Source organism: Ursus maritimus, unplaced genomic scaffold (genome assembly GCF_017311325.1).
Source record: "Ursus maritimus isolate PB19 unplaced genomic scaffold, ASM1731132v1 scaffold_29, whole genome shotgun sequence".
Classification (NCBI taxonomy): Eukaryota; Metazoa; Chordata; class Mammalia; order Carnivora; family Ursidae; genus Ursus; species Ursus maritimus.
The window spans coordinates 3,061,193-3,075,050 of NW_024425452.1; the positions used below are offsets into that span (position 1 = coordinate 3,061,193).

At 52.8% G+C, this 13,858-nt stretch overlaps 2 protein-coding genes across 9 annotated transcripts in view; one reads left to right on the forward strand and one right to left on the reverse strand.

The window, feature by feature from the left end:
* Positions 1-3,423, forward strand: part of POLH (DNA polymerase eta) — a 37,229-nt gene extending 33,806 nt beyond the window's left edge. For 3 of the 5 annotated variants that reach the window (XM_040643518.1, XM_008691872.2, XM_040643519.1), the window contains one exon: positions 809-3,423. In XM_040643518.1, coding sequence (XP_040499452.1) covers positions 809-1,700 — 892 coding nt within the window. In that variant the 3' untranslated portion in view covers positions 1,701-3,423. The remainder of the gene's footprint in view (positions 1-808) is intronic. The other 2 variants (XM_008691873.2, XM_008691870.2) reach the window with 2 other exon arrangements.
* The window catches only part of GTPBP2 (GTP binding protein 2), a 45,783-nt gene that overhangs the window by 31,879 nt on the left and 46 nt on the right, over positions 1-13,858 (reverse strand). Inside the window, exons 1-12 of one of the 4 annotated variants that reach the window (XM_040643520.1) lie at positions 12,314-12,529; positions 10,527-10,553; positions 10,053-10,237; positions 9,587-9,695; positions 9,210-9,407; positions 8,739-8,913; positions 8,359-8,578; positions 7,816-7,951; positions 7,619-7,677; positions 6,955-7,126; positions 6,366-6,530; positions 4,852-6,131 (exon numbers count right to left, since the gene is read on the reverse strand). In XM_040643520.1, coding sequence (XP_040499454.1) covers positions 5,955-6,131; positions 6,366-6,530; positions 6,955-7,126; positions 7,619-7,677; positions 7,816-7,951; positions 8,359-8,578; positions 8,739-8,913; positions 9,210-9,407; positions 9,587-9,695; positions 10,053-10,237; positions 10,527-10,553; positions 12,314-12,499 — 1,809 coding nt within the window. In that variant the 5' untranslated portion in view covers positions 12,500-12,529 and the 3' untranslated portion in view covers positions 4,852-5,954. Of the gene's footprint in view, positions 1-4,851; positions 6,132-6,365; positions 6,531-6,954; positions 7,127-7,618; positions 7,678-7,815; positions 7,952-8,358; positions 8,579-8,738; positions 8,914-9,209; positions 9,408-9,586; positions 9,696-10,052; positions 10,238-10,526; positions 10,554-12,313; positions 12,530-13,858 lie in introns of those variants that run through there. The other 3 variants (XM_040643522.1, XM_040643521.1, XM_040643523.1) reach the window with 3 other exon arrangements.

The following is a 13,858-nucleotide window of genomic DNA, read 5'->3' on the forward strand; positions in this document are numbered from 1 at the left end:
TGTTCATATGAAACCTTATCAATTGACAGACTCTAATACTTACCAGGAGTGTGAAACATACTGACAGGGAAGCATCAAAATGACCCGATTATAGGAGTGTCCAAAAGCATGAGACCAGAGGGTACTGAGACCCTGTCATAACCGTTCTAAAATGGCATTTACTCTACCTCATCGAGAGACTAATCTGTATATAAAAGCATGTTTTATCTTCTGAAATTCAACTAATGTGAAAATTATTTGAGTAATTAGGCATAATGAATAACGCTATGGCACAAATTTCTTGAAATGTTTCTGAGACTAGGATAGGTAATTCCAGTTGTGGGATTTTATTCTCTAGAAATTCGAGTTGGAAGTCTGTCAGAATGAGGGTTAGGTGGTGCCTTCTTTAAAAACAGAATGGGTAACAGGATTTTTTTCAAGAGACTTCCCAGTCTAAATATTCTAAAGCTTTTTTGTTGCCCTGAATAAAATTTCTTGCCTCAGTCCTGAATTACAACTGCTCTTATGTATCTTCTGATACACGTTACGAACACCTTGCTGTCAGGGGATCTGTTTTGTAAATGTCTGACCTGGTTAGGTGTTCACCAGGTTAGCAGTTCTCAAGATGTGGTCCTAAGCTAGCAAGATCAGCATCACCTAGGAACTTGGCAGGAAGGCATATTCTCTGCCTATTCCAGGTCTACTGAATCTGTATCAGTCTGATAACCCTAAAATTTAAGAACACTCTCGTGGCAGAATGACAATCCCAGTCATTTACGAACTGAATCTGTGACCTGGTGCTAATCTTGTTCCTTTACTTTCTATACAGGTCCCCTCCCCTCTCAATGGTCTTCCTGTGTGCTACCAAATTCTCCACTTCTGCCCCTTCATCTTGCACAGACATCACCACCTTCCTGAGCAATGACCCAAGTTCTCTGCCAAAGGTGCCAGTTACCAGTTCAGAAGCTAAGACCCGGGGATGTGGCCCAGCAGTGACAGTCACTAAGAAAGCAACCACTTCTCTGGAATCATTCTTCCAAAAAGCTGCAGAAAAGCAGAAAATCAAAGAAGCTTCACTGTCCTCTCTTCCTGCCACTACCCAGGCCCCCATGAGCAATTCACCATCCAAGGCCTCCTTACCTTTCCAAACCAGTTGTACTACGGGAACCGAGCCCTTCTTTAAGCAGACAAGTCTACTTCTAAAACAGAAACAGCTTAATAATCCTTCAGTTTGCTTCCCTCCACAAAATCCACAGTCCAGCCCTAAAGAGTTAACAAACTGTCTTCCAGCAGAGTATCCAGATTGCACCCCTGTCTGTCAAGCGGTGTTGAAGCTAGAATCCTCTAAAACAACTACAGAGCTGGCCTTGGCCCAGAACAGCCCAAACAGGCCTGCTTCTTTAACTTCCAACTCTGCTCTGGCAGTGGCTCAGAAATCAACTACTTCCCCAAGTCCTCTGGCAGCTGAGGACCAGGTGCCCTGTGAGAAGTGTGGCTCTCTGGTACCTGTATGGGAGATGCCAGAACATACGGACTATCACTTTGCATTGGAGTTACAAAAATCCTTTTTGCAGCCCCACTCCTCAAACTCACAGGTTGTTCCTGCCAGTTCTCCTCAAAGCAAAAGAAATCCCAAGAGCCCTTCAGCCTCCAGTAATAAACGCCCCAGGCCTGAGGGCGTGCAGACATTGGAGTCATTTTTTAAGCCGTTAACACACTAGTGCTGCCCTCAGGCTTGCTGCAGGGTTTTACTATTTCACCTGTAAACTAGGAGATGGAAATATGCTCACTTCTCAAGCAAATCTGTAACTTTATGAAATTTTTAGTAAGAAAAATAATCCAGTTAGATGCGGGGTTAAAACTCCCATCTCTTCACAGGCATGGATTCCGATTCCATTGTTGACAGAGATGTAAAAACTAACTTATCTTGCAGAGATGCAACTGCTTTGAGTTTTTAATCACTAGAGTTTAGGGAGGCAGGGTCAGAGTACAAATGTGTGGGCCTCGAAGCCTAGGCGAGGCACTTTCCTCATCTGTACAACTGATAAACCTTACAGATTATGGGACATAAAGGACAATGTGTTTAAAGTACGTGGCTTAAAGATGGCACAAAAAAGGAACTGAGGGAGAAAAGACGTTTTTAAAATTTTCCCAACCTCTGTGACGGGACAGTTCAGATAATGCTTTGACCAAAATGTGAGGTTTGAGAGCGCGAGGTGAAGACCTGAAACCCTAAAGTGCTAACTAGTTTAGGGCAGGGCTCTGTACACAGCAGCTGCTCAATAAATACCAAATTTCATACAAGTAAATCCTATTATGGCCATGGTTTTAGCCACCGGCCCTTCTAGCTCTTGCATTGGTCTCATGTAGAACGAGATTGTGAACGGGCCAGTTCAGGAGCCCTTCGATTGGGTAAGTCCCGGTCAGAACTAGAGCATCTCTAGACTCTTTCCTAGGCTGTGAACTGCGGCGGCAGCAGCAGCAAGGGTCTCAGCCTCACCCCCACCCCTACTGAATCAGAATCTGCGTATTGACAAGATTCTCCAGGGTGTTTGAGAAGTGCTGACCTAGAAGAGGCCGTGCCAGCCAGGTTTGTTAGGGTGCTGACATGTCCTTAAACCCTGAAGGAAGAGCTACTGCTTGGCTTTCAGGGTCACTGGCACGTTCATCTCTTCCCTTTTGATGTTTGAATATTTAGCTTAGGGTTTATTGTAGCTTTTCTGCACCCATCCATGTTTATAGCACTGTGTTCTTAATCTGCAATCTTCTATGTGGAAAATCAGCTTTTTTGATATGGGAAACCTTGTGTTACAGAGAACCCAAGTGCCGATGAACTGAACTAGGTGGCGTTGGGGGAAGTGAGTAGGAAGAAGGGTGTACATATCCCCCCTCTCATACATAATACACAAACCAACTGCTCTTCAAACTTACTTATAAATTGGGGGTCTGTATTTAGTTTGAAGAAGGGGGGAGCATTTGAAAAACATTGCATGTAACAGAAACTTACTTCTTCCTTCAAAAGTATTTTCCTCTTGTAGCAGCTGAATACTGTGTACATGGCCCTTTTCCTACCAGATTTGTAGTTTCTTGAAGACAAGAATTCTTCACAGTGCCTTGCACATAACAGGTGCTTGATATGCATTGGATGAAACTTACGTAGTAAATAATTTTAGATGATTACTGCAACTGGGAGAGTAAAAATGTACATGTTACGGGGGGGGGGGCTGCTTTATACATCTTTTTATCCTCCTAAACGTTCCATTAATGTAGCAAGGTATAGCTCCCTGGTTCCTGAAGATGTCTTATTAAATACTGAGATCATAGGATGCCTGGGGGCTCAGTTGGTAAAGCATCTGCCTTGGGCTCAGGTCATGATCCCAGGATCCTGGGATTGAATCCCGCATCGGGGTCTCTGCTCAGTGGGGAGCCTGCTTCTCCCTCTGCCTGCCACTCCCCTGCTTATGCTCTCTCTCTCTCTCTGACAAATAAATGAATAAAAAAATAAATACCGAGATCATTTTCCAAAATTTCCTTTCTTAATCCAGTGAAAAGTTTAAAAAAAAAAAAGCCTACAATGAAGCAGTATTCTCCTTCGGGTACTCTACAGCTTAAGTGGAACAAAGTTTGAACACTTTGGTTGATTGGAGAGAGTCATATAGAAAAGCAATGTGGTAGAAACTCTGGCTTCACTGGGCTTATAGAGGCCAAGACAGGGGGGGGAATAGATAACTAGGAATGACAATACCAGCAGCACACCTTCTGTTTTCTTGGAAATGCCAACCCTGCCCCAGCATACCGGCAATAAGCCTGTGGAGGGGACAGCAGACAGACATGCAGAGGTCCGTGTTGGGGGAAAGCTATAGTACCTTTTTTGCTGAATACAACCTTCTCTCATAGCTGTTTATCCGCTGCACAGAAGGAAGGAAGTAGCTCTTAGTCCCCAACGCAGGAGGAAGAGGAAGCTCTTCAAGCACAGACTTCTTATCGTAGTAGCAAGTTAAGCCCGTGATATTCTTAAAAACAGCAGCGTCTGAATAGTTTGGGAAGCTATCGCTTTAAAACCCCAGAGATGGGCGCCTGGGTGGCTCAGTCGGTAAAGCCTCCCATTCTTGATTTCAGCTCAGGTCATTATCTTGGGGTCTTGAGATCAAGCCCTGCGTTGGGCCCCGCTTGGGAGATTTTCATCTGTCTACCCCCCAACCTGGCTGCTCACTGGTGCGCACTCTCTTAAAAAAAAAAAAACAGCCCTGGAGACAGAATGCCTCATGGGGCCTTGGGTCACATTTATCATTAAATTTCTTTTGTAAGGATCGGTACTCAAAACACAGTCCCATAACACATGACAGGTACTCTGAACACAGAAACAGTAAGAAAGGACTAAGGTTTGGCTGGGTGGCCCTTGTAGCTCCAAGAAGCATTTAAGCTACATAAACTTCAGGCTATTCTGCACTGGTAGGGAGAGCGTGAGGGCCAGACTAGCAGGACTCTAAGATCCATTCCTCAGTAAGTAGGTGGCACACCCAGCTCCAAAGCTCTGACGGCTCAGCACAGGAGCCATCTCCTCACCACTGTGACCCTATCAGGGGCCAACTCCCCAAGGGCGGGGTAGTTACCGATCTCAGCTAAGAAGACAGCACTTTCACTTTCTATTCTGCTCACTCGAGAACTATGAAAATAAGCCAGAACAGCCAGGTCACAACACTGGAGCACTGATCGCATGGGAGGGAGAGGGAGGGAAGAATGGTGACTGAGATACCGGATGGGTTCTTTCTCCATTCAGGGCTCAGCAGTGTTAGGCTTTCACGTGTCTAATCCTGAAGAGGAATCTAGCTCTGGAAGCTGAGCCCGTATCTTAAACATAAGCACAGTGTATTCAATAAAACATTTTTTATTCTGTACAATATATATATATGTGTATTTAAATATATATGTATATATGTGTGTGTGTGTGTGTGTGTATGTGTGTATATATATATACACATATATGCAGAGAAACCTGAACCAACAAATCCCTGAGTCCGGGGAACCCAGGACATTAACAAAGGGAAAGGAGGGAGTCCATGCCCTAAAAGAGTAGGAAATATGGCAACACCTTCCCCTTTCCTCCAGGTTCCCTGCAACAGAGGGAGGACTTACAGGGGAACAGGAAGGGGGGGCAGGGGTGGCAGGATGAGGAGCTGTGGGTCAGGTCCCCAGTCACTAGTCTGGGAAAGTAAAACACTGTTTGATCCAGCATTAAAACCAACAAATCACTGCAGAGGAGGGGACAAGACTGATTGACATGCAGCTGACCTTCGGTATGCCAAACCTGAGCTTGGCAGCCCCACGCCTGGGCCAGCACGACAAATAGCACCTGTGGGGCCTGTGAGCAGAGAAATGGGAAATGGCCCTTGAGTGAAGAAGGGAAAGGAGACAAAGCTGAGGAACAGACCTCATGTCTCAGCACAAGGTGGGAGCACTGTCCCTGTGCCGTTTCTTCGGACCCTGGGCCACCAGATGGCCAGGAGCAAATGTCTTTTGTCCACAGTCAAGTAGAGATGGGCAACTTACATGGCCTTGAGAAGAGGTATAGAAAAAGGAGTGCTTTCGAGGACCACCCCCAGTTGTGACAATTCCTGAAGTGCAGGGACCACACCGGCGAATCATGCCCAGTCTGGACAGTGGGGCCAAGGTGGCGGTGGTCGGCTCCCTCCAGTAGACAGGCCATAGGGTTGCCAGGGTTGATGAGCCAACCAGGTGGACACACAGCTGCCGAGCACTGCCCTGAATTCTCCTGTCTTCTCCCTCAGGACTGTCCCTCCCTGGCCACACCAAGCTTGACACCTCTCCAGAAAGGTGGCAGGGAGCATGGGGCAGAGAGCACTGGTCTCTCCCTCGCCTATTAACACACAGAGCCGCCAACAGCGGGCAGCATGGCCAGAAGTCACCTTATATATTGTAGGGACAGCAATGGAACTGTGCCTGCCTGGAGGAGTTCAGAAGCCCATGTTGGCCTGGGCCTCTCCTGCTGCAATGGCTTGTACATCGGTGACATGGCCGATGCCCTTGGTGACACCCTCCCGGAACAGCAGCTTGGCGCCCACCTTCAGGTACTCTGGGTGTTTCAGGAAGCGGAAACGTACCACTGCCTTCTCCCCTGTCCGCAGCTTGTCCTGCAGCAGATATGCCGTCACTGGTCCTGGACAGAGCCTCCCATCCCGTTCTCTACCAGCCTTGGCTCTCCACCCTCGGGGGCCTATCAGGCTTCTACCCACCCAGAGTGGGGCTCGGTCCCCTTTGTGGGATCAGGGTGTTCTCTATGAGTCTGGGGCCAGGCCTCCTTCCTTTCTGGAGGCAGAGAATTCTGACTTTTCCCTGGAAAAACGGCACGGCTGGGTCCCTCTCACCTTGGCATGGATCTTTTCCACCACTGCTGTCTGACGTACGTTGCCCACATGTACTGTCACCTGGAAGCCTCGCCGGAACGTGGTGGCATGGAACAGTAGGACGATCTCTGCCTCGAACACGGAGCAGATGGTGGGATTCATCTCGGGGCTCACCATCACCATGCCCTGGGGAGGCACAGCCCCCAGACCAAGGGCAGACCTTTCATTAGTCTCTCCCTCCCCCACCACCGTCACACCCTCTCCAGCTCCTGCACCTCTTCCTCTCAGACTTTAAACACAAAGACCTCAGAAGACAATATTCACAACTCTCCACTTAGAACCCTTCCTTATCCCTCCCATGTCCTCTACCCCTTCTTCTACCGCTTAGTATTTCTAGGCTCCTGGACGTTCAGGTTGCATGACGATGATCCCTACTTAAGGATTCTGAGTATTCTGAGCCTTTTTTATACAGCCTGTGTAACCAGCTTCTTGGGTTAGAGGCTGCTTCCTCTGAGCTCCTCTGAAGCAGCTCAGGCGCTTCTCATCCAAGCAGCCAGTCTCCCCGGCGCTTGTCCTCGTGTTCCCGCCCCAGCCGACGCCCCCACCTCACCTTGCGAAGAAGCGCGCGGTCGAAGTCCCCGAGGGCCAGCGTAGCGGCCTGCCCCGCTCGCAGCACGCGGCAGGCAGAGCGGTTGCGCTGGATGCTGCACACCCTCAGCTCCAGGAAGCGGCCGTCGTCCGCGGGGCCCACCACCAGCCGGTCCCCCTCACGGCAGATCCCACTGCGGCCCAGAGGGCAGGCGGCACGCCGTCAGTCTACCCCCGGCCCGCCACCTGCTTCTCCGCCAGGGTCCCCCACAACATTCCTTCCCTCCTAAGCTGACTCCTTCGGTGGGGGGGAGGGGGCAGGGGGGAAGCTTCAGACTCTAACGGCCGATACCTGGAAAGGCCAGTAGTGACGGTGAGAGGTACCCCCGGCTTTGAAGAGTCTTAAGGGACCTCTCATTTCCCTACGCAGAAATGACGCCAGGTGAATACAAGACCCACACTTCAACCTCAGGAGCCTGGAGATTTCCAGTTAGCGGCAATACTATTTCTTCCCTCCTGAGGCAACAGACTAGCTTTCTCCAGCTCTTCTCACGGTGAGAGCCCGGCCCGGAAACAGGCACCTCATTTAGACGGGTCCGTACAACTCCAAGGTCTCCTTAAGGCCAGGACCGAGTGCATGGGAATGTGAGGGCTGGAGGGGGTGGGGAGCGAGCGAAGCAACTCACCTGGAAAGTGTCCCTCCAACAACTGTCCCCACCTCTGGTACTGTGTAGATTTCGTCTACCTGAGGCCAAAGAAAATGCTATCAACAGCCAGCCAGGTAGGGCTGGCAAGTCCAAAGTCTCTTCAACAGGCTCAGGGCTTGGTCACAATTAGTCCTTCCGGGTTCTCCAGCTCACTGCCCGTTCGGGTGGCCAGCTACCTGGAACTCCGTCAGCTGCTGCATGAGTTCCTCCTGCTCTTTGCTGTTGGTGAGCGGTGGCAAGATATTCAGAAAAACTTTCAGCAGGTCCAGACTCTCTCCAGACACGCTGGACAGTGTGAAGATAGGAGTGACGCTGCAGAGGAATGCATGGAACGGACAGATGAGGGAGCTTCTAACAGGAAGCAGAGGCCAGAGCTCCCCGCATGCAAGGGGAGCTCCTGGGGCGGGGGCGGGCAGGGCACCTCTGTCCTATCCGCTAACCCTCTCAGGAGCTCTGAGGCCTCTCTCTGAGAGCCAGCCAAGGAATGTGGCTCGCGAGGCTCATCCCAGAGCCCGAGGGAGACAGCGAATGCCTGGCATAGCACTTTGTCTCCTGGGTCCCAGGCCCCAGCAAGACTCCAGGCTGGCTAGCACAGACGCCCTCCCACAATCCCAACCTGAAAAACCACAGAACTGAGCCAGAACTGGTCTGCTCCTGGGGTGGGACACCACGCGGCAGCCTTCCCTGTGGATCAGGGCTCTGGAGTGAGAAAGGCTTACTTGGGTGACTGGGCGAACTGCTGAGCCGCAGTGACAGCGTCATCCTCAGAGGTGACCAGCATGGGGACCTTGTGGCAGCCAGGCTGCTTGAGGACCCGCTCTAGCTGGCGTACTGTCCTCTCCACTGTGGTCTTGGCACACAGGTCCACCTTGCTGACCACGATGAAGAAGGGCACTTTCAGGGCCAGGGCCAGCCCCAGGTGTTCCCTTGTGGTGCCAGCTGCCTCAGAGAAGGAAGGCAGGCAGCAGGAGAGAAGGGTGAGAATGTGGGAGGGAGCAGAGGGAACGCGAGAGTTCGTCGGGCTCCCAGGTTCGAGGAGACTCAGGGTGGGAGAGTCGGCGCCCCCCTCCAGCCCCGTCCCTGCCCCACTGGCTCGTACCGATCCCAGTGTTAGCGCTGACGAGCAGCAGGGCGCAGTCGGGGCAGTACGAGGTGAGGCCGAAGATGGTGGTGTGGAGGTACTTGTGGTGGCCGGCCAGGTCGATGAAGGTGATCATCTTGGAGCTGCTTTCGCAGATCTCTTCTGCCGTCCGTGAGTCACTGTAATTCACCACCTGGCCCGGAGCCCAGGGCTCTCAGTGCCTCCTGCCAGCCTCCCCAACCCTTTAAGAGTCGCCAGGACCTAAACCAGTCACTGGGTGACCCTGCCTCCTACCCCTGAGCCCCCCATCTGACATAATTCAGCTGATTCCCCACGTGCCTTCTAAGGAGACAGAGCTTGCCGTCTGCTCTCAGGGCCGTCTTCTACACTACTTCCGCAAGTGTCCACACTGCCCTCGGGCTCTGTTCTTCACCACTACCATCCCAGCCTCAGAGTCTGGCCCCACTGGGTCCCGCTGATTGCATGCACCTCTCCCTTGCTGTTAAAGCCCAGGATCTCGAAGCTGATGCTGGAGGTTCGGCCAGACTGAATCTCATGCAGGTGGCGGAAAAGGTTGAGCCGAGCCCGGCCCCGCCCATTGTCCAGCTCTCCCTGGGTCAGGACTCCAAGCAGAGTCGACTTCCCTGAGTCCACATTGCCCAGGACGGCCACACGGAGGTCTAGGAACTGTGGATGAATTGCGAGAGGTAAGGACTCCAATCCCTTATGTCCCTCCACGGACGGTTGGGTTAAGGGCAGTGACACTCCCTGGGGACCAAATGATGACCTGGCCGCGCCCAGGTTCCTGGGCCGGTGACCCTCCTGGGGAGCAAGGGCGTGAGAGGTAGGGAAGGGTGTGTGCTCACCTGTTGGTTGTCAGGGACCTTTCGTACCAGCACTTCGGTAATCTTCCGGGGCATGTCGCTGTCATAATCCACTTCTCGCTCCCGGAGAACAGTGATATCTGCCCCGACCCTGTCACAGCAAGGCCACGGCTGCCGCATCGCACCTGTACTCCCCCCCCCCCACCTTCCAACCTGGCTCTAGACCAAATGGCCTTCCCGCACCTCCCACCACCTGACTTCACTTTCTTACCACCCTCCAGCCTATCCCACATCCTTTTAAACAAACAAATCTTAAATCAAAAAGCAAAAAAGCCTTGGTCCAATATGGAGGAGGCCAGAACACTAGCCCTCCCCACTTCAGCCCTTTGTCAAGAGAAGGCAGCAGAAGGAAGGGCCCTCCTGGGCCCCTCAGGCCCGAGGTGACTGGGTATTCACAGGTCTTCTCCAGAGTTAGGTAAAGAGAACCAAGGGGGAATGGGAAGCATACTTCTCTGCCATCCGGTGCAGGGTCTTGAGGGACGCCCGCATCTCCTCCTCCGCCAGCCCCACCAGCAGCCCATTGTCCTCCACCCCAATCTGGTAGACGGCCTCACCGCGGCCCTCCTGGAGCCGCCACTTCATCTGTGTCACCAGGTGCTCAAAGCGGTACTGGGATGGATTCACCAGCTTCAGCTTAGGCCAGGGGAGGTGTCACAAGAAAATCAAGTCAGAGACGCTCCTCCTAAACCCACCTGCTCCCCACCTGTCCTGCGGCAAGGACCAGGACCTTCCCTTCCCCCTGAAACACCCTCATCCCTGGTCTCCTCTACCAGTGAGTCCCCCCTCCAACAGAATGAGGTACAGAGCCTCTACCCTGCATCATACCCCTAAATTGCTATAGATCACAGGGTTGGAAGGAGCTCAGAAAAAAATCACCCCATACCAGCAAGGACAACCTGCCCCTCCCCAGCCTAAGACTCACTTTATATTCGATGTTTCCATCTTCAGCCTGAAAAGAAACAGAAAGCAGTTATGACACACTGTCCTGACCAACTTCTACTTCCCTCTGATTCCTGCTGGGGCCCAGGCAGCTAACTTGAGACAGCAGGAACCTCAGAGGCACCTGCTTAGACACAAACCCTCCACTCAGTCCCAATGGACCTCCCTGAAGGGAAGGCCTTTAAGAATACAGTGAGTCACCCATGTAAGCCAGAAACAGAAACCTCGTCCCTCCTTTCTTTGATTCCTGGTGGTACATTCCTCCTAGATGCAAGATCACCCCTTCCTTCTCTCGGGGCCTCAAACTATTGTCCCCAGAAGTCTAGATTTCCTCTGTGTTCGGGTTGCTGAGGTCATTCTTTGCCACTGGTCTGGGAGACACCATTTCCTTCCTGCCCACCCCTCTCAGCTGATGTCACCAAGAGTAAGAGGCTGCAAGAGGTTCTGGACCAGGGCCAAACGGTGAGCTTAGCACTGGTCACTATGAGCCTGATGAGAGATGAGCCCAGGTAAAATGAGGGGCAGGGCTCTGAAGTTGGGGCTGAGATGAAGAGAAGAAACTCAGGAAATGCAATAAAGGAGACAGACTCCACGTACCAGATTCACATGCCTCAGTTGAGGTGAAATCCTGAATCCACCCACACAACCTCCCCTACAACTTTCCTCTATCAGGTTACCCACCACAGAAGCAACCTGTTGCCTGAGCCTTCCCCTCCAGGGTGCGACGGGATAAGAGATTCGCTTGTTCTGCCTGTCCTGCATTTTGGCTCTCCTCCTCCCTGGCCATTTCTTTTTCTTTTTTCCTTCCTGTCACCATTCCATCTCCTCAAGGCCCTCTGACTCCCAGGCTCTAACAGGTCTTCACCCACAATCTCTACCTCATGGAGTTAAAAGGGAAATCTTTTCCCATTAGCAAACACCTTCTTTTTTTATCATTTTACTAAAGGTGAAGAATTAGGATGGGTGCCTTCAGAAAAGTCGTACAAGAATGATGGTCTAGGCCAATGGTTCTCAAAGTGTGATCCCAGGACCAGTAGCATTAGCACTGCCTGGGAACTTATAAGAAATGCAGAGTATCAGGCCCACCTCTGATCTATTGAAACAGAAACTCCAGGGGTGAGGCAGCAATCCGGGTGATTCTGATACTTGCTAAAGTTTGATAACCACTGGCTTAGGCTCGGTCCTCCTTTCCTAAGAGGGACAAAATAGCAGTTATTCTCTGCCTTAGGGACAGATGAGGCAGGTATGTGGAAGCCATCCCCACTTCCTCATAGGACAAAGGGCAACAGGGCTTAAGCCTGACTGTTTGTTGTCTGTTTTTATATGTGCGTGTATGTGTACTCAGGGAGAGAGATGGAACATATTGCTCTCTTCCCCAGTACTCCCCTCCTCCCCTGTGGAACAAGTTTAGAAAACTCTGCTGCCTCCTCATCCCAGGATGCAGTCTCCCTTCTGTAGCAGCAGATGAAGCCAGGGCATTCTACTTTGCTCTTCCCAAGGGGATAAAAGTGGGATCCCCTTTCTCCACTTCTCCTCCTGGGGTTACTGAATCAGAATGGGGGAATCCTCCCTCCCCACTCGTCCTCCCTGGGGTCCTGACCCCAGAAGGAGGGTCCTCCCTGGGGTCCTGGAACCGGAAGGAAGGGTTCTCCTCTCCCCCCAGTGTTCTGACACCGGAAGGGGGTATCAATTCCCTCTGCCCCGCCTCCCTGGAGTGCCGGGACCGGAAAGAGTGGTTTCCTCTCACCCGCCACTTCTCATGGGGCTCACCTCGGGGGGCAGGTACGGAGGGTTGTTGGCTTTGCCCCCTCTGTTCCTTCCGTTCTTCTTTTTCCCCTTTGGGCCCCCGCAGCCGCTGCTGCCGCCGGCCCCCCTAGCCTTAAGGGTTCCGCCCACGGCCGGGCCCCCTCCGGGCCGGCAGCAGCCGCCGAACAGCTCCGATACCCGCGAGTCCATCCGCCGCTGCCGCCAGCCCCCCGCCCGGCCCCTCCCCCCCCGCCACCGCCACCGCCACCACCGCCGCCGCCGCCTCCCCTACTGCCACCGCCGCGTCCGGCCAGCCAGAGGAGAGCGGGGTGGGGCCCCGCGCAGGCCACGCCCCCACCCCACTCTGGCCCGGGGTCGCGTCAGAAACAGCCGCGGGGCACCACGGGAGATAGAGTCCTCAAACGTGGGACCTCCCTTAAATGAGCTGCCCGATGCCCTACAACTCCCAGGAGGCATTGCAGCTCAAGGGCCGCGGCGTGGCTTCGGGGCGTAGGCAAGGAGTGCGCCTTTGCGCGCAAAGGCCTAGGGGACCTGTAGTCTGATTCCCAATCTCCGCGCTCTGAGCGGGGTTTTCCTTGGGGCCTCCTTGCGGAGAAGTTTAGAGCCCCGCGGCCTGGGGGTGGGGCAGTCACCCGAGGCAGAGGGCTTACATCAGAATCAAGCTTTATGGGCGCTCCTTGGTTTGGCCCCTTAACGAGATCCCAGACAACAGGTTTTGGACGTGGGGAGCTGCAAAATTCAGGGCGACTTGTCCCTCCAGGCGGCGGGCTCCGCCCCTGCCTCAGTTTCTTCTCCGACAGCCCACGTGCCGTCGGGGTGAGTCAGGGCGAATACCAGGGCGGAGGCAGATGGTGGTTAGCCTAATTACGGCTGTTATTGTTGCGATGATTATGCCACCTTTAACCAGTAGTCACTACTTTATTACCCGGCTGGCACCCTCCGGGGGCTGGTTTTAGCAACCCGAGACATCGCGGTGCCACCGACACGAGGCCAGAACCCATAAACCAGCCTTACAGCCCGAGGGCTACAAGGGTGCCCGTAGCGAGCGTCACCCCTCCCCTTTGTTTTGAAGCAGAACCAATCCCTACACAGCGAGTTTAGTTTTAAAATAGCCAGGCCCATAGGAGGGGCCGGGCCCCTGCTTGGGGCGGGGCTGGGGCTCGGGCTCGGGTTACGTCAGCCACTGCTAAGGCTGTGGCTGGGGGAAGTGGCCGGCAATAGAAACTTGGCCAAGGGCCCTGGGGATTACTGACTTTTGACTTTCTTGCCAAGCCATCTCTCTTGCTCTTTAGGGCTCTTGCAGTCGGCAAAGAGTAAACATATTCAGCGACAGAAACCAGTGCACGAGACACTAGAAAGGCAGAGTGGAGAAGCAGTTAGTGTTGCTGGGCTGGGAGTCAGGACGCCAGGGTTCAATTCCTAGCCCCATGGCTGTCTCATGATTCACCACTCACCCTATGTCCACTTCCCCTCTTTCACAAACATCGAGATGCTCTCACACCGCCAAGAAATAAAATGACCCTTCCCTCCAGGTCTCAGCTTTCCTTG